At 40.3% G+C, this 25,114-nt stretch overlaps 2 protein-coding genes across 2 annotated transcripts in view; one reads left to right on the top strand and one right to left on the bottom strand.

Moving 5' to 3' along the window:
- The window catches only part of LOC134802858 (diacylglycerol kinase 1), a 227,034-nt gene that overhangs the window by 49,138 nt on the left and 152,782 nt on the right, over positions 1-25,114 (top strand). The window lies entirely within an intron of this gene.
- On the bottom strand, positions 1,037-4,411 carry LOC134802707 (uncharacterized). The gene is made up of 2 exons (XM_063775352.1): positions 3,426-4,411; positions 1,037-1,660 (listed from the first exon to the last, which is right to left on the bottom strand). Exon 1 carries the CDS (start codon positions 4,340-4,342, stop codon positions 3,431-3,433), a length of 912 nt encoding a protein of 303 aa, XP_063631422.1. The 5' UTR covers positions 4,343-4,411; the 3' UTR covers positions 1,037-1,660; positions 3,426-3,430.

Genomic DNA, 25,114 nt, shown 5'->3' with positions numbered 1-25,114 from the left:
GTGGAAATTTTGCAATTTGTTTGTTCACATGCGTTATGTCTAGGATACTTGTGTTAGTCTAAGAATAAAATAATTATCATTCAACGTTGTAGTTTTATAGATGATTAAACGAACTTTCCTAAAGTGAAGTTCGATCACTATTATATGAGTCGCTTCATTCGAAGATATAATGTTTTAACAGGTAGTCCCTTAAACCTACAGGCAACTGGCACGCTTTTAGAGTACTTCATTTGATTCAAAATCGGTATTAGTAGTTCCGGCGGGCACCACCTGGGAGTGGGGCGCTGCCGTAGACTTCATTTTTTAGAGTCACGAACAAAACTTTCTTTTTTGGGTCACCTAGGGATGGGTGGGTGATTATATTTATATCTTCGAATGAAGCGACTCATATAATAGTGATCGAACTTCACTTTAGGAAAGTTCGTTTAATCATCTATTATATTTCATCGCTTCATTCTCAATATAATGTTTTAACAGGTAGATGTTTAGAGTTGAAAGTTTTGTGAGAAAATAAAAACTATTTTTATTATTCATTGTTTTTATTTTTTATAATTATTTAACATGCCTAATAATCACAAAAGGTATATTATATGCAGTTAAGCACTACAGTTAATATTTAGGAATCGTCATTGTCACTGACATTGGTTTCTGGGAAACAAATCGATCTAGCGAAATCATAATCATCACTACAATTGATTATTGGTCGGTTATAGAATTTGGCAAAGGTTTTAGAGTTGCTGGTCCAGCCAGCCGCCTTTCTGATCGTATCTAGGCTGATTCCAGCCGCAAAAGCCGTTGAAGTAGCAGAGTGGCGAGTACTATGGGCACCAAACACATTGACGTCTACGCCACTTTCATGCAAAACTTGTTTGATCCACCTACTTAGGGTTTGACTGCTGGCGGCCTTGTGAGGTCGCTTATATGTCAGGAAAAGCGTTCCCGTGCTACCAACCCTTAAATTTTTCGTGACGAAAATATAATCCTTAAGGGTCGTAGCTGGGCATATACTTATTTTTTCTCGCAAAAATGGCAAATTTAATATGGGTTGTTCACGGCCTACAGCAGAAGTTTTAATAATGTCAACTATGGCAATTTTTATTCCATCTGAAATTTCTGTAATATTTTCTAGTTTTATGAGAGATAGGGTTTGCACTCTGTGAGCTGTACAGAGTGCTAACAGAGTAACTAGTTTTTTAGTGATTTTTTCAAGGGGTATATCGGAGTTGGGATACCAAGACGAAACATGATTTAGTACAACCTGAGGATCCCAGGTGGAATTATATTTTGGTGTTATTGGTTTTAATTTAAATGCCCCTTTTAAAAGTCTTTTCACACAGTTATCAGTACCTATCTCGCTGCCAAGCAGCAAAGATAACGCCGAACGGTGGCTATTTAATGAGCCATACGAACAACCCTTATTAAATAGTTCCGTTAAAAAGGAAAGTACCTCGGGTATCGACAGATGATAGACGTCAATATTTTTAGAAGTGCAATGTTCCCACCAAAGTTTTATGGTTACGCCATATTGACATAAAGTATTCTGAGCCAATGAGGCTATCATTAGAGGTACTGCCTCGAGTGGGGTCCCCCGCTTGATGAACGCCGCCCGCAAAGCCTCGCGGCACCCAGGGTAAGGCTGGCATGCAGGGGGTGATGGTCCCTGAAATGTGATTTTAACAGGTGTTTATGAGGAGCGAACATTATGATTTCTGACTTAAGAAGTTTTATCAGGAAAGGGAACCATGCCTGCGAAGGCCAATAGGGGAATACAAGTATTCCATCAGCTTTATCGTCAACAATCTTTCGTAAGCATTTTAGTATTAGCGCAAATGGTGGGAATGCATAAAAGAAGTTAGAGCTCCAGTTAAGCGTAAACGCATCTATCGCCATGGCGTCTGGCTCTTGTCTCCATGAGACGAATGCGTCACATTTTGCGTTAGCACGTGAAGCAAACAAATCTACATTTGGGTACCCTAATTTTTTAATAATGGTATTAAAAGCTTGGGTGGATAATTCCCACTCTGTGTCGGGGTTGATTTTCCTAGACTCCTCATCTGCCCGATTAAGTTTGGTATTAACGTATGACGCATATAACCAAATTTGGCGCTCCTCGCACCATTGCCAAATTGATCTTGATAAGTCATTTAAATGTGGGAATTGTATACCTCCCATACGGTTAATATAACTAATAGCGGTCGTGTTGTCGATTCGTAATAATATTGCACAGTTGGTAACGTCTGAAGCGAGGCTTTTCAGGCCTAAAAATACCGCGAGCAATTCTAAATAGTTTATATGGTGTTCCATCTCAACGGTTTTCCATGTCCCGTTTGCTTTTTTATTGCCACATACAGCGCCCCAGCCCGACCTAGAGGCGTCTGTAAAGATTTCGTATTTGAAGTTTTCTGTCCTCATAGGATTATCAGCAGTGGCAATATTCTTAGCCCACCAGTCTAAGTCGGCAAGAATGGTATCGGGTAATGATATCTTGGCTTCAAAATTATCATTATGCCTTTGCAAAAACAGGAATTTCTGGCGTTCTAAAATTTTTGTGTACAGCCATCCATACTTAACAGCAGGGCAAGCCGCGACAAGTACACCGATCAATTGAGCAAATTCACGAATACTACAACGTGGCAATTTCATAAATTTGTTAACTAACTGGGCAATTTTATTACGTTTATCACTCGGCAAAGACATAGACATGTTTCGACTATCGAAATTGAATCCCAAAAACTTGCAACTTTGCTTGGGTTCCAGTGAGCTTTTACTAAAGTTACCTAAACATTGAAGTAGCTTCACAGTCTCATTTACGTTTTTATTACAATCAGTATAGTCATCACCTATGCACAGGATGTCATCCAAATACATGACAGATTTCAGACCACTGGATCTTAAATATGTTATTACTTCTTTCATTACTTTAGTAAAAACCCACGGGGCTAACGATAAGCCATAAGGCAGGGCATTAAACTCATACGTTACAATTTCTTTAGAGCCATAAGCTTGAAATTGAAAACGTAAATATTTTCGATCAGATACATGAATAGGTATTAAAAGATAGGCTTCTTTTAAGTCAATGTTGGCTAAATAACTATTCTGAGGTATTAACTTGGATGCGGTTCGATGGTCTTCCATCTTAAAGTGAATTTTAGGAATGAATTTATTGAGCGATTTGAGATTCAAAATAAACCGTTTCTCGCCATTAGGTTTTGGCGTCAAGAATATTTTGGAAACGAACTGGTTACTTGATGCATTACATTGTCACGACTTTCGTCAAAAGAGTAAGCGGGATGGCTTACTGGAGGCTGTTCAACGCTTTTAGAGAAAGGAATTTTATATCCCTCTCGAATCCAAGTTAAAACTTCATTATTTTGAGTTATATTTAGCCAGCAATCGTAAAATGAACTTATTCTACCAGAATGTACCTGGTTTACTGTTGAGTTGGAGCACGAGGCCTGGTCTGAGGGGCAGGTTTCGCTGCCGGTGGAGTTGTGCTGTATGAGTAATTGTACGATCTCCTGGGAGTTGTCATCCTCGTCTGGCTGCCTCGTCCACCTCTGCTGTTGGGGTAGAAGTAGCGAGGTGGACCCCTCCAGTTTCCCGGCGGGGTATAGCGGTTTGCCGTCGACTGGCGAAATCCGGAAGTAGACGGTTGGTATGGCACAGTCTTTTTTATCTGATGTCCTTGTCTTTGAATGGCTTTGCTTGCCTTAATTTTTTCAGACAAAGCGTTACCAAAGAGAGTATCGTCTCTTTCGGAATCTTGGATTACATGTAGGATGTTCTTTTCCAGGCTAGGAGTTATCAATTTTATTCTATCTTTGGTCGACGCGCAGTGAAGGTCTGTCAAGATTCGACAGCTGTCACTGAAATGAGTCAGAGCCTGGGCTTTATTATCGCTATTTAGTAGGATCTCCATACCCTTATTTAGTGCAGTAATGCCTGCGCCGAGCTGTTGTTGAAAACCAGACAGTTTTTTATCGCGCCCTCTGACTATTTCGGATACTGCAGCTGAGATCTCTGCGTTAAGTTTTGGTGACTGCAGAAGCTTGCAATTTTCGGGTATTAAATAACTTTTTAAAAGTTTTTCTTTGTTTTCTTTGAGCAGACCCTTTTTTAGTAAAGGTAACCACAGACTGGCTAAACTGTCATGTATCGGTTTACCAAATTCAGGTATATCATCTGTGGACTCGCCCAAGGCCATAAGTAGGTCCGGTTCTACCGGTATTTCCGCGGATGCTTGCGCGGTTTCATCAGGCATAGGAGCACTTTGCTCCACCTCCGGCTCGGCTATCTCATGTTCTGGCTCAGTGTTTTGGCGAGGATTCGCCTCGAGGTTCATTGGTAATGGTTGAGTGCACTGGTGCCCCCCGACTTGAAAAGGTTCAGTCACGCTGCCTTCTCGATTATTTCGGTCCGTTAAAGGACGATGGACAACGATATTTGTATCTAAAATAAAAATAAAAATGTATATTTTATTTGGAGACCCAAAAGAAGGTGGCTAGGTGAGTTATGAGAAAACTCGGTTGTACATGTCTCGCAGACAAGACAACGTAACTAGTTATGATAACTTATTGTTTTGCATGTTATATTCGGCAAATGCCTCGTGGTTAACTCGCAGTTAATCACGTTGTCGCAATTGACTCGCAGTCAATCCCGAGTTTTAATACGTTAAAACAACACAGAGGTAGCTCGCAGCTAACACCGTGCGTGCATTAAAATTTTTTAAGTTATAAAGAAAACTGAGGGTAGGTAGACAAAACTCAGCATTAATTTCGTACGTTTCAATTCCGTAAATGTTTTAAAGATTACACTTTAGAAACTAGATTGTAATATTTCTTGATGAAATAACCACTAAAACAAACTAAAAACACTAATTTACCTTCGTCATTGTCCTCGTCAGACGAAGACTGAATTACTCGAATCCGTTTATAAGGTGGTTCTTTATTTTTCTTTCGTTGTAATTCTTCTATTTTTTTTGTGATATTCACTAATTCGTTCGTCGATATTACGCTTAGACATGATTTTAGCGCGTGCGCTCGTTGCCGTGCACGAATAAGGAATGAAGTCTACGGCAGCGCCCCACTCCCAGGTGGTGCCCGCCGGAACTACTAATACCGATTTTGAATCAAATGAAGTACTCTAAAAGCGTGCCAGTTGCCTGTAGGTTTAAGGGACTACCTGTTAAAACATTATATTGAGAATGAAGCGATGAAATATAATTTTGTAACTTTTTCCTTATCCAGACTTTCTCGTCGCTCAGCGACAATATTTTTTCGAATTCCGTAGATTCATTTCCAATGTGCTCGATAGTCGTGTGAGGCACGAAATCTGTGAATTTTTTAATAAGTAAAATTAGAAAAGGAGTTCCGCTTGTAATATTAGTTGTAGTTTGTTATGCAACATGGCCCAGGGGGGTGTCACTACGCAGTTTAGGTACATTTGGCCGGCGTCCTCCCGGGCAGGGCAGGCGTATGGCAGTGGGCTGCCGCTCGACCGCACGATAGTCGTGTCACGTGGCGCTCGCGCAAAGAAGATTCACCGTTCATGCGCGGTTATAAGTTTCAATTTTGTTGCAGGCGGCGAGTATAGGTATAATTTTATACCTAAATCTGACTTTTGTGAAGGAGTGAATTTTCTGTACGGTAGTACTATTAGTTATTCTGTGGTATTACCATTGCCTTAGCGAGCCCAAGAGCCTTAACAACTTTGCATGGCCTAGTGGGTAGTGACCCTGCCTGTGAAGCCAATGGTCCTGGGTTCGAATCCCAGTAAGGGCATTTATTTGTGTGATGACACAGATATTTGTTCCTGAGTCATGGTTGTTTTCTATGTATCTAAGTATTTATATATTATATATATCGTTGTCTGAGTACCCACAATACAAGCCTTCTTGAGCTTACTGTGGGACTTATTCAATCTGTGTAAGAATGTCCTATAATTATTTATTATTTTTATTATATCTAATAAGGACGGGCCTTACGGGCAATTAAGAATGGGGCCTATAAACCGGTGTCACGCACACGAATTCGAGCCAATCGTGCAGTCTAAAGCCACAACGCGATTGGTTGATAAGTTCGCATCACGCGCACGATTGGTCGCACCTAATTGCGTTAGACTGCACGATTGGCTCGAATTCGTGAGTGACACCGCTGAACTATCTCTATCTATGTATAGATATATATAGATATTCATTTTATTTATTTATTTATAATATAAATAAAATGAATATGAATAAGCAAGTAAGCGCTGGTGGCCTAGCTGTAAGAGCGTGCGACATTCAATCCGGAGGTCGCGGGTTCAAACCCCTCGTAACCAATGAGTTTTTCGGAACTCATGTACAAAATCATTTGATATTTACCAGTCGCTTTTCGGTGAAGGAAAACATCGTGAGGAAATCGGGCTAATCCCAATAAGGCCTAGTTTACCCTCTGGGTTGGACGGTCAGATGGCAGTCGCTTTCGTAAAAGTTAGTGCCTACGTCAAATGGGATTAGTTGCCAAGCGGACCCCAGGCTCCCGTGAGCCGTGGCAAAATGCCGGAACAACGCAAGAAAGCTTACCATCAAGCAAGCCTCATCCTTGTTAGTACAAATTCCCTAAAGATCTGTAATACGCATATTTGGAGTTCGCTTAGTGCTGGTTAGCCCTAGCGATGGTTGGCATTGCGGGCATCTGTCTCTTTTACTCCAACTAAGGCGTAATTAGAGTGACAGAGAAAATGTAGAGTGGTAATAGAGAGTAGAGTGGTACCTCTGGTTAGCCCTGTAGCGAAAGTTAGCGCTGGAATGACGCTTTTAAATAGGTATTGGGGATTGGGGGGTCCCTTTGTATCCAGTAAAGTTTTAAGTCATAATGTATTTTTTGTCATAAAATTGAAACCGTTAACTTTTTAGGATTTTCGTAAGGTTATCCTATAGATAGGTTAGGGTTTGTTTTATGGCAATCCTGAAAAGTCACACGTTTCTGAACCAAATAAATTATGAGTAACGAAAATGCGGGCAAACAATACATTATAAATAAATAAATAAATATTATAGGCCTGTGCCCAGCAGTGGGACGTGGGACGTATATAGGCTAAATTATTATTATTTTTATAGGACAATTTTACACAGAGCGACCTAGTCCCACAGTAAGCTCAATAAGGCTTGTGTTGTGGGTACTAGACGACGATATATATAATATACACGTCTACCTATATAACTCAGGAACAAATATTTGCGATGAACACACAAATAAATGCCCTTACCAGGATTCGAACCCGGGACCTCCTACTTCGTAGGCAGGGTCACTACCGACTAGGCTAGGAGGATTTAAAACTTTTTGGGAAACAATAGAGACCCAGGTATTCGAGTATCCAATAGTCGACCACCTACTATATGAATGAGGTGGAAACTAAAGACGTTATGTTACGGATTTCAGAGTAGCGAAGAATTATTGCAACAACTCAGTTTCCAGCTCAAAAGATTTAAAAAAGCTTTACGAGCACTCTCACCCCAAGCTACCCGGCCGTAAAAACGCATTTTACGCGCCTATACGGAGGATCAAAATGTGCGCAATGCCTCTTGGGGGTACTGCGAAAATTGGTTTATGTAAATATTTTTTATTTGTGTATTTTTTATTTGACGACATGGTACAGTCTACTATATAACTATATTATATAATGTAGGAAACAGTTTTTTTTTATGAAAATATTTCACAATTCATAATTTGAAAAGTTTTACTATAAAATCTTTTTATGGATATATTGAATTTAATTTTGGCTACCAAAGATGAAATCATTTATTTTAAGTACAGTCAAATACCCTTTTTTGGGTATCGTCTTGGGTCGTCCTGTTCGTTTTTCGTCAAGTTCTTAAATTAGTCCTATTCTGCTTTCGTCACTCATTCTGCATTCGTCACAATCGTCGGTGGCTTTCAATGTAGAATGAGTGACGAAAGCAGAATAGGATTAAGTAAAGAACTTGACGAAAAACGAATGGGACGACCCAAGACGATACCCTTTTTTAAACAATGAAAAGCCTTTAAAATAGAAAATACAAACTAAAATAAAAAAAAAAACACAAAATTATTTGTTTTGTTCCCTAGTGCCATCTCTCTCGCTATCTTTGAATCACCTGAGTCGATTGGTATAGGAGGTAAGAAAGAACCAAACTGATATATCTATGATTTGGCCAAAGGGCGTCGTACGCCTTAAAGAGGGATTTGGCATGAAAATTGTCAAGGTATGATTTATTTTGCAAAAAAAATGTGTATGGAAAGGATTCATTAAAAAAAACCGGGCAAGTGCGAGTCGGACTCGCGCACGAAGGGTTCCGTGCAAAAAACAAATCATAATGCAAAAACGGCAAAAAAAAAAACGGTCACCCATCCAAGTACTGACCCCGCCCGGCGTTGCTTAACTTCGGTCAAAAATTTTGTTGTATGGGAGCCCCACTTAAATCTTTATTTTATTCTGTTTTTAGTATTTGTTGTTATAGCGGCAACAGAAAACCATCATCTGTGAAAATTTCAATTGTCTAGCTATCACGGTTCGTAAGATACAGCCTGGTGACAGACGGACGGACGGACGGACAGCGGAGTCTTAGTAATAGGGTCCCGTTTTACCCTTTGGGTACGGAACCCTAAAAATCACGGCTTCGGGCGAGATTCAAACTCGCGACCGGGCCGTAGCACATTCAGCGCCAAGAACCCGACTGTCGTGTACACTGTTCGTAGCGACTACGCGCTCCATACGGCGAAGACATGGCTACGCGCTACGAGCGTAACCCGTAGCACTTAGTGGCAATGAATGTGCTAGGACTGCTAGGGCGTGTAAACAAAGGAACGGACGGAAGATTTTGCACGGGTCTGGCAAAAATCGGAAGCTTGATAAAAGCAGGCGCGGCTCACTCCGTGATTTCGTCGCGTCGCTACAAGTACATGCGGCCCACACCAGTTTTGGTGTCTAGCAGTAATGGTTGCCGAGCACCGCTACGGTACGGGCGCCTGCTCGCGCTTGCGCCACCTTGCGGTCATATCTGTAGTAATAGACGCGTTTTGTTAGAGTGAAGCTTCTGTACCGTCATTATAGCCAACTTTGCCCTCCATTTTGAAAAAACACGAATTTCTCAAGAAAAATTATCACATAATATGATTTTTTTTACTCAGCAATTCCATAGTGGTCGAACGCATCAGTTTAATTGAAGAAAATAATTTGAAATCGTGCTTTTACCCACTTATTTGGCGTTTTAGAGGGCGGGCAAAGATATCCGGGGTTTGCGCGAACATTGCCCACGTCAATTTGGTGTTCAAATAAGTACGGCTCGTATGATGATGATGTCTAAGGATCACTTAAAGGTTTTGGGCAATCCTACCATTCCCTGTTAATAACTTAGCGATAAGTGTAAAAACTTTTAAATAAATTTGGTGGGCAATGTTGCCTTCGCGTGTTTTTAGTAAGTACTATTATTTATGTGGGCTGAAATTACATTTACTTAGATGACGGATCTCTAAATTGAATCCTAAACGTTGGCCAACAAAGATGAAGTATAAAACCAATTATTATTATTCAGAGCCCACTGTGTCCCACTGCTGGGCAAAGGCCTCCCCCCTCTTCCTCCACTCGTCTCTATTTAGCGCAATATCTGGCCAGCCTCTCAAGAAGGAGTCCAAGTTATCCCGCCATCGCCGACGAGGCCTGCCGGCTCCCCGGTTAGACTCGTGGGGCTCCCACTCTGTGGTTAACTTGGCCCACAAGTCGTCCGGCATTCGGCAGACATGACCAGCCCAGTCCCATTTTAACTTGGCCGCTTTCCGAGCTACGTCCATTATTCGAGTCTTAGAGCGCAGCGTGGTGTTTCGGACTCGATCCCTTAATTTTACACCTAATATGCTGCGCTCCATAGCTCTCTGGCAAACCCCGAGTTTGGACTTCTGAGCTTCCATAAAACCAATAAAGAAACAATATTTCATTATACGTTTGACTTTCAAGTCGCGTCCCCCGGGTAATGTTACAGAGAAACCGATGTTAACGATGTAAAGATCCCTTTGGGAAATACGAGGAAATACCCGTTGATTGCTTTGTTGTTTACAGCGTTTTCTGGATTATGGTTTGGAGTTTTGGGTTATTAGGATAAGTAGTAAACAAACCCTGCTGTTTTATTCTAGAATCTATAGCAAACCCCGTGTTACATGTTGCAATTCATTGAAAATTTGGGTTGACAAATCTCCGTAGGAAACCCTAACTTTATCTGAGTAAAAATAGATTCAGAGTAAAAAAAAACCGGGCAAGTGCGAGTCAGACTCGCCCACCAAGGGTTCCGTACTTTTTAGTATTTCTTGTTATACAGAAATACATCGTCTGTGAAAATTTCAACTGTCTACTTGTCTACTATCACGGTTCATGAGATACAGCCTGGTGACAGACAGACGGACAGTGGAGTCTTAGTAATAGGGTCCCGTTTTTACCCTTTGGGTACGCGGTACCCTAAAAATGTAAAATAACCTAACTTTGCCACCCGTCCCCAACTTTGCCTTATCCGTTACACTTACCAGCCGCACTTATCCGTATAGACCTTTATTCATCATCCTCTTTTCTAGTGAGCCAAGAACAAAAGCTACTTTTCTTTATAAAATCTGGACTTACAACTTCTTTCTTTTCAATCCGTCACTTTTTATATCCCCAGAGCAATCTTTCGGTCAAGCCCTGAGGGCCTACCGCGAACGTTCGACGTCTTCCCTCTCTGTCATACTTACGTAAGGATTTACAAGTGCGACAGAGAGGCAACACGTCGAACGTGATTCGCGGTAGGCCCTGATGCAACGTTACGAGGTCGTAAAAGTGATTTTTCCAAACAATCCTATAATAATAAAATCAGTTCGATCCAATATTCAATTTGCCAGTGGAAAATAAACTTAGTACACTTTGATTTAAGGCTGGCTGATTGAATTGGAAATTCAATGTACTTCGCTGAGAGATGGGACGTTAACGGTTTTTTATGAGAAAAAACCGTTTTGTGTTTTCAATAACCCGTTTCGATATGATTTTGATATTCAATATTACTTAGCAACTAACCCCCTTATTCATAAAACTTTACGGGCCTGATTTAGTTAAATTATGTTTTATCCCTTTCTTACAAATACTTAAGTCAAAATGACAGATAAAGACAAAGGATTATTAGCTAATTGAGGTTTGTATTGCGTTTATGAATAATGGGTAAGTACCTATAGGCATTACATTGTAAAATAAACACATCCCGACAGCCCTAGTCAGATTTAAACTTGTTACTATTTTTATTTATTTATTACCACCGGCAAGACTCGAACTTGCGACCTTTCAGAACACCGGTGCCATCGCTACTTCAAGCTGAAGTACGGAGGCTTACCTACCAGAAACGTGCGAATCTTTCCATTGGTTCCATTAAGGATGACTCACGTTAGACCGGACCGGAGCTTCGGGCGCATTGTTTTCTATGGAAAGCATCACGTGATCACCTGTCATGTCATAGAAAAGTAAGCCCCGGAAGCTCCGGCCCAGACACGGCCCGGTCTAACGTGAGTCATCCTTTATGGTTACGCGCCTTAGGAACGCGTGAATAAAGTAAAATGCATCCTGTGTTCGCCTGTAATTGGTGGCGCAATCATAATTGGATAGTACGCAACTGTATTAGTGCATGAGTTGTTGTTGCCACTGTTGGTGAACCTTAATAAAAAATAAAATAAATTAAAAAAAATATCTACCGTACGGTATTTATAAAAACCGGGCAAGTGCGAGTCGGACTCGCGCACGAAGGGTTCCGTACCATAATGAAAAAAAAACGGGAATAAAATGCAAAAAAAAAAACGGTCACCCATCCAAGTACTGACCACGCCCGACGTTGCTTAACTTGGGTCAAAAATCACGTTTGTTGTATGGGAGCCCCATTTAAATCTTTATTTTATTCTGTTTTTAGTATTTGTTGTTATAGCGGCAACAGAAATACATCATCTGTGAAAATTTCAACTGTCTAGCTATCACGGTTCGTGAGATACAGCCTGGTGACAGACAGACGGCCGGACGGACGGACGGACGGACGGACAGCGAAGTCTTAGTAATAGGGTCCCGTTTTACCTTTTGGGTACGGAACCCTAAAATCCAAAACCGTTATAAATAAAAGTTATTTTCGAAACCGTTACACAGAAGTTGCCCAGCTCATGCTGCAGCGTTATTTTAGGACGTACAAAATAACGGTACTTATTTTTAAAACCGAAACCGCTATAAAAGAAACGTTATTTTTGAAATCGTTACACAAAAATCGCCTCTCGCTGCAGCGTTATTGTAAGGCACAAACACCAAAATCTATTCTCTCTAGATTGAATCGTAACTGTTTGAAACAATCGAGTAAACAGTCCGTTTGAAACGTGTCTCGTTTTATAGTGGATGGATTAATAGCAAACTGCGTTTTAATACTCGTAGATGTGATGGACGTTCTATCGTGATATGTGATGAAAACGTTAACTGGGTTAAGTGATGATTTGAAAAATGTTTCTGCGAATAAAATCATGCGTGTGATGATAATGGATGCTAAGGAAAGAAGTAATGTTAATCTTTCATAGATTTTTTTTAGTGATTTTTCGAAGATATCGGGAAAAGTTAACTAATTTGACGGTAGGTACTCTAAAGGAAGACTCACGTTAGACCGGGCCGGCGCTTCGTTTTCTATGGAAAATACCACGTGATCACCGATCAGCCGTCATAGAAAATGACATGGCTGACGCCTCGGCCCGGGCACAGCCCGGTCAAGCGTGACTCATCCTTCTTCTTCTTCTTCTTCAACGTGCCATATCCTAACGGATGTCGGCGATCACCATGCGAAAGTCCTCTCTATGTTCCGCCACTCTGCCCAGAGTGGTAGCGTCCGCAATACCGGTCCAACTCCTTATATTATTGCACCATGATGTTCTGGGTCTTCCTCTACCTCTTTTTCCATCAATTTTTCCCTCAATAATATTTTTTAGTAACGCATATTTGGTGTTCCTGTAGATATGTCCAAAATATGCTGTTTTCCTTCTTTTGATTGTCAATACGACTTCCTTTGTCTTTTCCATTCTGTCTAATACTATTTTATTTGATATTTTATCTACCCACGATATTCTTAGCATTCTCCTGTATATCCACATTTCAAAGGCATCTAATTTGTTGATTAAAGATTTATTTAGGGTCCATGCTTCTCATCCTTAAATTAGGCATAATGTAAGGATGAGAAGCAGAAGTAGACTCATCCTTAAATTAGGCATAATGTCTCGATTTTACCCATGTCAAAATTTGATGGAAACAGTTTTTCGTCAAGCTACCATTATTAAAAAAAATGTTATTTAAGAAACGTTAAGTTCAAAATCGTTATTTTAGGGCACAAAACAAACACCAAAATCTATTCTCTCTAGATTGAATCGTAACTGTGTGAAACAATCGATCGAGTAAACAGTCCGTTTGAAACGTGTCTTATTTGATAGTGGATGGATTAGTACTACAAACTAGGTACGTGTTGTAGTGCATAATTGTTTTCCATCGTATTTTCTCGGAAACGTTCGTATTTGTCATGCTACTTCAGTCAACGTCAGTACTTTTTGTACCGATAGCAAGACACGTTCGTACGTTTCCGTGAAAAAACGATGGAAAATAATTATGTAGGTACCTACTACATCTGTAATAGATGACGGACGCTGTGCTTTATTTTAGCGCTTAAAAATTGTGCATTTTTTTCATTCACGAATTAAAGACCCGAGGTTGCAATATTCTTACCCCCGGAGTTACACGTTACGTTACACAATTAAGGTCCTACCGATAATCCTTTTTTTCTCGGAATTCAACGGAATTCTCGGCCGAAACCGAAACCGAGAAATTATAGAATAGAGGAAAAAACCAGGTAAAAACCATAAAAAATGATATAATAATCAATATTCGACGTTTTAAAAAAAGTTATTAAGTTATTCATCATATTCCTCGCGTTGTCCCGTCTTTTTGCCAAGGCTCAAGGCCTGGGGTCCGCTTGCCAACTAATCCCAAGAATTGACGTAGGCACTAGTTTTTACGAAAGCGACTGCCATCTGACCTTCCAACCCAGGATAAACTAGGCCTTATTGGGATTAAGGATGACTTACGTTAGACCGGGCTGTGTCCGGGCCGGAGCTTCCGGGCGCATCGTTTTCTATGGAAAGCATCACGTGATCGCCTGTCATGTCATAGAAAATTCAGCGCCGGGAGCTCCGGCCCGGACACGGCCCGGTCTAACGTGAGTCATCCTTTAGTCGTTATCTCACGATGTTTTCCTTCACCGAAAAGCTGGTAGTAATTATCAAATGATACAAAAGTTCCGAAAAACTCATTGGTACGAGCCAGGATTTAAACCCGCGACCTCCGGATTGAAAGTCGGACGTCAGTTCACTCGGTCGCCGTCCCGACCCCGACTTAACATTATTATTATTGTATATATAATATATTATACATATATGTATATTAGATTAAACATATAACACTTATAACAACATATAACTCTCGCGTTTTGTACACATATTTAATTTTACAAACGCGTCTACCGCGATATAATTTAATTGTTTTTACCTTAAATTCCGACGTTTCAGCTGAGTTCCACCAGCTGTGGTCACGGAAAGACTGACGTCCCAGCCATAGTCTAATAAAACATGGTCTTCCATTCCCAGAGTGACACGGGCCTACGTCACAACAACATGGCCGCTATATATAGCGCTATCGCATATTATCATATAGCGCTGTCGCATGATGACGTAGGCCCGTGTCAGTTAGGTGACCTAGAAAAGACGGGAATGGAGTACCAGGCGGAGTATATTATTATACCATGGTCCCAGCAAATGTCAACGGAGATATAAATAAAACAGCACTAAACTACCCGAAATTAGTTTATAAAAATGTTCAGGGTAGACAAAGAAATTGCAGCTACCCGTTAAAGTTTAATGTTTATTGTCCACGGCACGACACGCAACACTCACAGTATCCGTACACTGGTCCGAAGATATATCCGCTGGTTTCAATATTTGAATCACTGGTCCCCAAGTAGACGATAATTTGTACCCGTCCTCTCTATTGAAATGTTTAGTAATTAAATAATTTGTGTAATTCAATATAGATTACACATGTATGTACCTACTTACACGAAATTAATCACCCACAAAGTGAAGTCCATATTTCACTCCGTCTCCGTGGGTCCAATTTAGGAAATTAAATTTGCCAAATTACTTGTGTGGGTGTAGGGTTATGTTCGTGACAAAGACGATAAATGATTAAAGACTGTCTATCGCAGAAAACCGCCTTCGTTGTACAATTAGCCTCAATCTACCAGAGGCCGCAAGAGGCCGCGGCCAACCGCCATATACCTGGTGGACAAGTATAGAAAGAGACCTCAAGAAAGTCCAGGTGCCCCAACAGACCCAAATAATGGGACCAGGAGAGGAAGAAGAAGACTGTCAATCGTCATGCAAAGTTTAACGGGGTTGTTACAGATGGCAGTCGTTTCCGTAAAAAAACAGATTTGCTTACTTTCTGTGTGTATATTCTCGAGGTGAAAAAGTACGTGTGACGTAATCTTTCGCTCTTTCCAACCCTTCAATCTTCAGGAGAGAACTAACGCGAGAAGATGACGTCTGTGGCGGTTCCTGGGTCAAATCCACTGGTTTGCTTAAGATGAGAAATGTAACGTGTGCTATGATTTGTGATCAGTCTTGTCCAGTAAAGGCCGTGAGTTGAATATTTCATTAAAGAGCGTTTCTTTTATTTTTAGCTTTTTTCAATATTGTGTTCATTTTTTTGTAAAAAGTTTTTATTTGCCATTTTTATTATTTTGACTTTTTTTGCCACTTTTGTGTTATTTCTACTCAGAATCACGAGCTCTTTCGATCCTGGTGGGATAAAAAAATGTCCCAGAGTTTTTTTCCTATTGTGTTACCATTTCCCCATATACTTTGTATGGCGGTAGCAAATAGGAAAGTTTGAAATTTGTATGGAAATTTTAAGACACTTTTTTTCTCCTATAAGGATGAAAAGGGCTCGCGATCCTGACTAGAAATAACACAAAAGTGGCAAAAAAACTCAAAATAATAAAAATGGCAAATAAAAACTTTTTACAAAAAAAATGAAACCGACTTCAAAAAGGATGAAATAAAATATTATCCTTTTTTGTGTCTATGCGTTACCAACTGATATGTCTGAAGTCGGTGCCAAGCCAAATTTTGAAGCATACCATGACTTTGGTGCGATTCGATAAGGATTTACCTACGTTGGATTGCCTTACATGACGACAATGAACGTACTTTCTGTAGGTACAGTCGACGTTAAAAAATTTTACACTTTTCGCCTTATTACAAAGGAGTAAGGTGCAAAAGTGTAAACATATCATGGACGTCGAGTGGACCTAAGAACACACCTCAGAACACACGATCAAACCTTCTTGGCGCAGTCCGTACCATATTTGTCGGCACATTAGTGTAAATAAAAATGCATTTTTTTGCCGTCGTATTTTTTAAAAAGCATTTCTTACTAATGCTCGAACAGTATAGCACGCAAGTGTGGGATTGGGACTGAGTTATTTCCCGTCCCTTATCCAGAGGTCTACATTTCAAAATATAAAACAATTCAAGGAATTTACCTTCTTGCCAAATTTCACCTAAAGCGGTTCAGTTGTTTAGCCATGAAAAGGCGACAAAGAGGCAGACAGATTTCTTTACACATTTATAATAGTTATTAGTACAGTTCTAATGGGATTTATAGCCATAAAGCTGATTATTTTTGACTGGTATTGTTACTACTTGGCTTGGCACCGACTTCAAACATATCAGTTGGTAACGCATAGACATAAAAAAAGGATAATATTTTATTTCATCCTTTTTGAAGTCGGTTTCATCTTTTTTGTAAAAAGTTTTTATTTTACCATTTTTAGTTTTAACGCATTGTTAAGAGCGCGACGCATGAATGAAAAACAAGATCATGTTTAACACTAAATTCGTGTAATAGGTACAATGGGACTTTAGTAAATATGTAATCAGGAATTTTCTCGAGTCCGTCTGGGAAATTATAATTCCTGTCAAATAAATCCATCCGCCCGCCCCGCCACTGACCCAATCCCTCAGCCCCCCGATCACTCAACCTCACAGCACATCAACCCCTGATCCAGGAACCCCTCGATCCTGAACCAGCAACCCTTTAACCGTCATTCCCCGCCCCCTTAATCCCTGACCCCTTAACTCCTAACCCTAACCCCCGATCAGTAGCCTTACCAGCTTACCACGAGTTTGACATTGATATATTCGCTAGCATGTGTGTAACTTACTTCCTATGCATCTCGCTCGTACTAACCTTAGTGTGAGCGAGATGCATAAAAAGTTACATTTAGATGCATAAGACGTTAGCGAATATGTCAATGTCAATCTCGTGGTAAGACTACAGTTGCAGTACATCAAATTGGTGGTTTTCGGAAGCAAATGCTCGAGTTACTTTAGAAAACCCCAAAATCACTTAACACGTGCCTTTAAAAATTGAGGAGTTCCCTCAATTCCTCATGGATTCCATCATCAGACCAGAACCAAAAATAATACGGAAACACCTTGGAGGTAACTTCTTCCAAATAAAAAAAGAATTACTCAAATCGGATCACAGGTGCCGGAGTAATCGCTGAACATACTTACATTTTAAGAAATCATCATCATTATCATCAAAATAATCATCATCATCAGGTCTACTTCATCAAATTGGTGGTTTTCGGGAGAAAATGTTCGAGTTGCTTAAGAAAACGCCCAAAACACCATGCATGTGCCTTTAAAAATTGAGAAGTTCCCTCAATTCCTCATGGATCCCATCATCAGAACAGAACCAAATTAAAATGGGACCAACTCGGAGGTAGCTCCTTTCAAACAAAAAAAGAATTACTCAAATCGGACTACGGATGTCGGAGTAATCGGTGAACGTACATAGAAAAAAAAAAAGATAGCCACAACCGAATACAGAACCTCTTTCTTCTATGAAATTTAAGTCGGTTAAAAATAAAAGTCACGCTCTAAAAGCCCTCGTCATTCACAATTGAAAGTTCTGATGTGGATCCGATAGTATGATACGCCCACGATTCCCGACATAGGGAAGGAAACCAGTGGATTTGGAATAGGGGCGAATAGTTAGCATTGTGAAAATTATTTACAATATACTGCCGTAAAAACTATAGTCAACGTAGGTATGTTTAGCCATTCTGTAACTTAAATAACTTAAAGATAACACTCTGTATTAATAACTTGTCTTTGATTCGTGCTGTTTTTGTTGGAGTGCCTAAAACTGGCAGTATATTTACGTAAATACATTTACCGTGACAGGTTTCCATAAATAGAGTCCTATTTTTATCACTACACATAATAAAACAAAGTCCCCCGCCGCGTCTGTTTGTGTGTTTGTTCGCGATAAACTCAAAAACTACTGAACAGATTTTTATGCGGTTTGCACCTATCAATAGAGTGATTCTTGAGGAAGGTTTAGGTTTATAATTTGTTAACCCGTGCAGGGTCGCTAGTTGGATAATTATGTCAGTGTCAAGCTCGTGGTAAGAGCGTTTTCACATTGTCCGATCCGATATCGGATGTCGGAAGGAAGTTTAAAAGATATATGTGTTTCTCTGTATTTATATATGAACTTAATAAATCATTATTCCTAAAACACGATAAATAACGCAAAAAAGGCGGACTTAATGCAAATGGCACTCTCTTGCAACTGTTTTTGTCATAGGCGCCTTCCGACATCCGATATTGGAAAGGCGCTTCCGATACATTTAGCCATGTCGGAGCCCCCCGCCAGCTGTTAGACCGATAATATTTGTTTGTGTGCGTATGTGTAGGCTTTGTTTATGTGCGTATATGCGGCGCCCGGGCGCGCCCCCGCTGCCTGACTACGCCGATGTAGGATCCTACATCCGATTTCGGATCGGACAATGTGAAAACGCTCTAAGGCTACGGTAATCATTTCAAAGATTTATATTTGCTATTGTTTCTTGTAGAAGAGAAAAGTCTTAAGATAAGAACATATAGAACCCATACCCATATTTTTTGAAAGATATTACATATTACGTTTAAATATTTTTTTTAATAACTAATTATAAATTATAAATAAAGGAAAGTATTGAAAACGAAAATAACTTTATATTCAAGTAATAAACAGTTTTAATCATAGAACACAAAATAAACTAGTAAAATTACAAACATTGTTACGTAAACATGTAGGTATATTGTATAAACATAACAATAAAAAAATATGTTTACGAGCAAATGAAAAGAAAAATAGATTTGTTCAGTTTTCGTTTATCCCACTGAATCTTCAGTATAGTCTAGTTGACGAAGACTATTTTTCACAAAAGCAAAAAATTGTCATCGTTAACTAGGACTAATTTAAAAGTGGACAAATTCACTGTCTCGTGACTCACTCACGGTCATTGTCACTCACAGTCACAGTGTGTGTGTTTGTCGTGGGTTCGAGTCTCCAGAGACACTCGAGACTGTGAATTTATTACTACACTTAATAGCATCGTTTGCAGACGTTTCTGCTTTTGGCCGCTCCGATATATCTGATGGCGACTGTATCTACAACCCAATACGGGACCGACATTTGCGAACTTCCAAAAAAATAACGGATTGCACTCCGGGAGTGCAACCCGTTGCCAGCAGAAGTGAAAACTCTACGACACTGTAACTCTAAATATTAATAACAGCGCCATCTAGTACAAAATGTCTGCAGCACTATGTATAATTGAGGTTAACGCCATCTAGCGTAAATAACGCTAAATGTCGCATTACTTGAAACCCCTAAGCACATCACTGTGAGTATTACAGTTATATTAATACCAGTTTGAGGGAAACTCACAAGATGGCATATAAATCAAAAAAGAAAAACACTATGACATTAATTGTCCGTCACACGTGACGTCACGCAAGCGCCCTGCGCCGCCTAAATGAAATAGCAGGCTCAGGCATACATCTTCGCCGCGCGGTAGAAAGAGAGGCTTACGCCTTACGCCTTACGCCTTACGTCTTACGCTGTCTCGAGTTTAACATTTTTTACCCACCTCAAAAAGTGCAAAGCGCCGCTAAAGAAGTTTTCACTTCAAAAATACTCTCTGTGTAGGTATCTCGCCAAGATTTTCCTGGATTCGACGACTCCGTTGAATGGAGTACGTCCTTCAAATACAGCACTTTTTAGGCTGCCACCTCCACCATTGAAGACGGACAACTGTAAATTGATTTCCAATGAGATAGAAATTCTATTTATATTTTATTTTCGTCGCTGAAAGTATTTTATTGTATCCGTTTCGAAGGATAACTTTACTATGTATTTAAATTTGCTGTAAAATGGTGCTGATTTGTAGCCTTACCACGAGTTTGACACTGACATATTCGCTAACGTCTGCGTAATTTACTTTCTATACATCTCGCTCGCACTAAAATATGCTAGTACGAGCGAGATGTATAGAAAGTAAGTTACGCACACGCCAGTAAGGCTAGTGTATAGCTGGAGTCCGTCTAAGCTAACTCTGCACCGATTTGATAGCACAGAGTGTATCTACTTATTATTGTGATAATGATAACCAGTGATCGTACATTTTCCAGCATTTTTGGTGCAGCAGAGTGGTGTTAACGGAATTGGTATAGTTAATTTCAACTGAAATGGTAAATTAAGGTTAATATTAACGTAATTAACGCTAATTAATCATTAGGGTTGAAGTTATTTATACCAATTCCGTTAACAACACTTCGTGCACCAAAAACGCTGGAAAATGTACGATCCCTGGTGATAACAGGCACACTAATTGTGTTTGGGGTTGTTAGAATTGTCTCGATGAGTATTATTTGCCTTATTAAATTGCACAACGGGACTTAATCGCGTATTTAAGTTTTAAGATTTACCTCCGACGTTTCGAGGAGGGCGTTGTCCCCGTGGTCTCAGAGAGGACTGGCTCAAGTTGACATCAACATCTTCTAGCCGCGCGACAGTCGATAAATCGAATATCGTTAGTGTTGTGTGTCGACAGAGTAACATCCCTACTGCGCAAAACGTTCAAACTGATAAACAAGACCAAGTGCGGGTAGTTCGAAAAACTCGCGCGGCTAGAAGATGTTGATGTCAACTTGAGCCAGTCTTCTCCGAGACCACGGGGACAACGCCGTCCTCGAAACGTCGGAGGTAAATCTTAAAACAAATGCGCGATTAAGTCCCGTTGTGCAATTTAATAATGTTTAATAATCGTGAATGTTTAAATCAGTATTTTTTGCCTGTAAAAAAAGTACAGTCAGCGATGAAATCTTGTACCAAAAATGAAAGTTTTGCCAAAAAAAATATGGGCAAGCATTTATTAATATAAATTACTAAAAGACATAAACAGGAAAACCAAAACTAACTACAATTAAAATAACTAAAACTAAAAATTAAAAATACCTATCAAAATTTAGTGCCCTCGGGAGGGTGCCCAACACACAGGCAGCATTCCCGCGCTGGATTGCGAAAATTGTTTTTGTTTTCGTCAGAGTTCGCTATTCGGTAAAAAGCGCGGTGGCCTAGCAGTAATTTAAGTGGCGAAGAACTCTAAGTACTATTTCAATCTGTCCTCTCCCAAGCATTATTTCTAACAAATTCCTAGTATTTCGAAAGTAAATGAACCCCTAAAAGCCCTCGGGAGGTCCTTAAGGGCCCAATTGGGGATACAATGGACCCTTTGGCAAAGTCAACGAATGTAGTTAAGGTCACTTGAAACTTGATGGAGTCAGAAAGCTTTTCACAGTTGTTTGAGGAGTTTTGATGATGATTTATCCTTTACTTTAGAAGTCGTTTTGAATTGAATTGGGTATTTGACTGAAATAAAGCACCAGAAGATTAATACAGAAACGTAGACAGGAGTTATTTTTAGACACAATTTCTATTTTAAAACCCGTTTAAAACTATAAAGAGTAGGTAATTTGACTGTGACGACACATGCTAATTGTTTCATATAAATTCCAATAGTAGCAAATCGTTTTGACAGTTCGAAAAAGAAACTGATTTGACTAGTAGTCGAATACCCTATTAAGTAAAAGGTTCCAGATTCGACTTTGAGTAGTCGTTTTCGTTGCTTTTTACGATAAAAAAAACTAACAAAAAGACCAGGCATATAAGAGTCATACACATTTTAATTTTTAATTCATTTAGAAACAAAGAGTCTCGTATTGGTCGAAAATCGAAATTAAACTTTCGTGAGACATATTTTAGAATATTTAGATCACAACGGTTTGAAAAGGCCTTGGCCTTCATAGGTTGTGGACTGTAGGTTTGTAATTTAAAGATCTTCAGTAGGAAAAATTTAGATTTAATTGAGTAAACCACGATACGTACATTTTTATCATCATCATCGTCATCATCAGTCGTTCCCTCAATGCTGAGGATCGTGACATCATATCCTAATGTTGCTGACCAGTCTTTTCCATAGGCTTCTGTCACCCGCCATATGTACGGCTTCCTGCAGATGTAGATGCAGCGGTGTAGTGACTTGTGCGCTCCATCTAGCGGGTGGTCTGCCGCGAGTCCTCTGGCCCTCAACTTTGCCCGGCATAGTCGTCATTTCTAGGCTATCAGGAGAATGTCGTGAGAGGTGGCCAAAATATACAAGGATGCGGTCTTGACATATGGTCGACAGCCGGCGGTTTATGCGTAGCTCTTCTAGAATGGACTGGTTCGTACGCTTTGCAGTCCAAGGTATTCGCAGAAGTCGACGCCAACACCAAATTTCGAAGGCATCGATGCGACTTTTCATTTTGGCTCGGATAGTCCAGGTCTCTGAGCTATACATAAAGATCGAGAATACTAGGGATCGCACTAGTCTGATCTTTGTGCTCCTCTGGATAGCACGATCCCTCCAAATCTTGTCTAACCGGCTCATCGCTCCCTTAGCCATCTAGATCCTCCGGACGATATCCTTGTCGCAGCTCCCATCACTCGTTATGAGTGAGCCCAGGTAGGTGAAGCTATCGACGCACTCTAGGTCCTGAAGTTCGAGAGTACGGAGGGGTGAGTTATCCCTGTGGACAAACATCAGCTTTGTTTCGGCCAGGTTGACGTGCAGTCCCAGCTTGCTGCTCTCTGCTTCTATTCGTCGGAACAACAGGTTCATCTCACTCTAGTCAGAAGCCAAAAGTGTAGTGTCGTCGGCATATCGTAGGTTGGAGATCTTCCGACCGCCAATCGAAATGCCTCCGGTCCAGTTTTCTGTGGCCTTGCGCAGGATATATTCACCGTAGATGTTAAAGAGCTTTGGTGACAATATGCAGCCCTGTCTCACACCTCTCTCCGGTTTAAACTGACTCGATGTAGCACTCTCGATGCGAACCCTTGCAGTACTTTCTGCGTATAGGTTTTCGACGAGGTAAGCTAAATGAGCGGGGACACCCATCTCCAAGAGAACGTTCAGCATGCTTTGCCATCTCACGCAGTCAAATGCTTTAGCGTAATCTATGAAGCATACATTTTTATAGGAAAGTTGAAAAATTGATGAAGTGCCGCTATGGCAACGAATAAGTAACAATATTTTTTATAGATTTTAAATATAGAACTTTTATAGAATGGTCAAGCAAATCTTGTCAGTAGAAGAAGGCGCAAAATTCAAATTTCCTATGAGACGATATCCCTTCGCGCCTACATTTTTCAAATTTGCCGCCTTTTGACATTGGAAATGTCTTTTCGTTCGCTCCAGTATAGGGTCCGATTTCACGAAAAAGTGCGATCCCCTTATATCTCGGAAAGTTGTGAAGATATGGTATTAAAAAATAGGCTCAAAAGACGGATAATCACGAGAGCTGTAAGGTGCAAAAATAATTATTCGAGAAAGTCAAAAACGAAAAAAGTTATGGTCGAAATAGTGAAAATAAAATTATTTTTTTTCGGAATTTTTGATTTTGGTGCTCGATAATTTGGAAACGAAGAATGATATCAAAAATTTGAGAAAAACCGCTCTGGACAATTCAGTCAGCTACAATTTGAGCCTAAAACAAAGACGATCAGGTTAAGGGTTTGCCCTGTAGCTTAACCTTAAAATAGTCAAAAAGTCAGAACGCACTATTCGACAATCTATGCATTCTTGTGGTGGTGGAAATAGAAATAGAGATAGAGATAGAGATAGAGATAGAGATAGATATAGAGATAGAGATAGAGATAGAGTAGAGATAGAGATAGAGATAGAGATAGAGATAGAGATAGAGATAGAGATAGAGATAGAGATAGAGATAGAGGTAGAGGTAGAGGTATAAATAGAGGCAGAGGCAGAGGCAGAGGCAGAGGCAGAGGCAGAGGCAGAGGCAGAGGCAGAGGCAGAGGCAGAGGCAGAGGCAGAGGCAGAGGCAGAGGCAGAGACAGAGATAGAAATAATTTTATTCGTGAGCACAAACACAAAATAAAAACTTATACAGAGAAACAAAAAAGAAAAAGTGCCACGAAATGGTCTCACCTCAGCATGTTGCTGGCGGCTGCTAGCAGATAGCTGATGCTGAACCCTGGCAGTACCTAGTGGAGCTCGGGTTTAATACAACATAAGCACACGCTGCTTTGGTCATCGGACTCGTCTCGATGAGCACTTAGGAGAGTAGTAGAGCTGATGCTGAACCCTGGCTGTACCTAAAGGAACTCAGGTTTGTTGCAACATAGGCACACGCTGTTTTGGTCATCCGACTCGTCTTGATGAGCACTTAGGAGAGTAGTACCCAAGATAGAGCTGATGCTGAACCCTGGTTGTACCTAACGGAACTCAGGTTTGGTGCAACATAGGCACGCGCTGTTTGGACATCCGATTCGTCATGATGATCACATGGTAGAGCATTACCCAAGATAGCTGATGCTGAACCCTGGTAGTACCTATTGAAACTCAGGTTTGGTGCAACATAGACAAATGCTGTTATGGTCATCTCTCGTCGCGTCAAACTGCTGTCAAGAAAATTTCATATCTTGCAGCAAATGGGCCGCTGCCGATCAAGACTCGAGTGACGATAACGACGATGTGGCTACCACTTCTCGAGTTGACTACGGATTTGCTGTGTAATAATTTTCTTGTACTTTGAACATTAATATATCCTGCTTATTA

This window comes from Cydia splendana, chromosome 25 (assembly GCF_910591565.1).
Source record: "Cydia splendana chromosome 25, ilCydSple1.2, whole genome shotgun sequence".
NCBI lineage: Eukaryota > Metazoa > Arthropoda > Insecta > Lepidoptera > Tortricidae > Cydia > Cydia splendana.
Note: the sequence above shows the minus strand (reverse complement) of the source record. Positions and strands in the feature narration are given on the sequence as shown.

Coding starts and splice junctions, on each gene's coding strand:
- LOC134802707 (XM_063775352.1), bottom strand. CDS start 4,342: ATGAACCTCGAGGCGAATCCTCGCCAAAACACTGAGCCAGAACATGAG.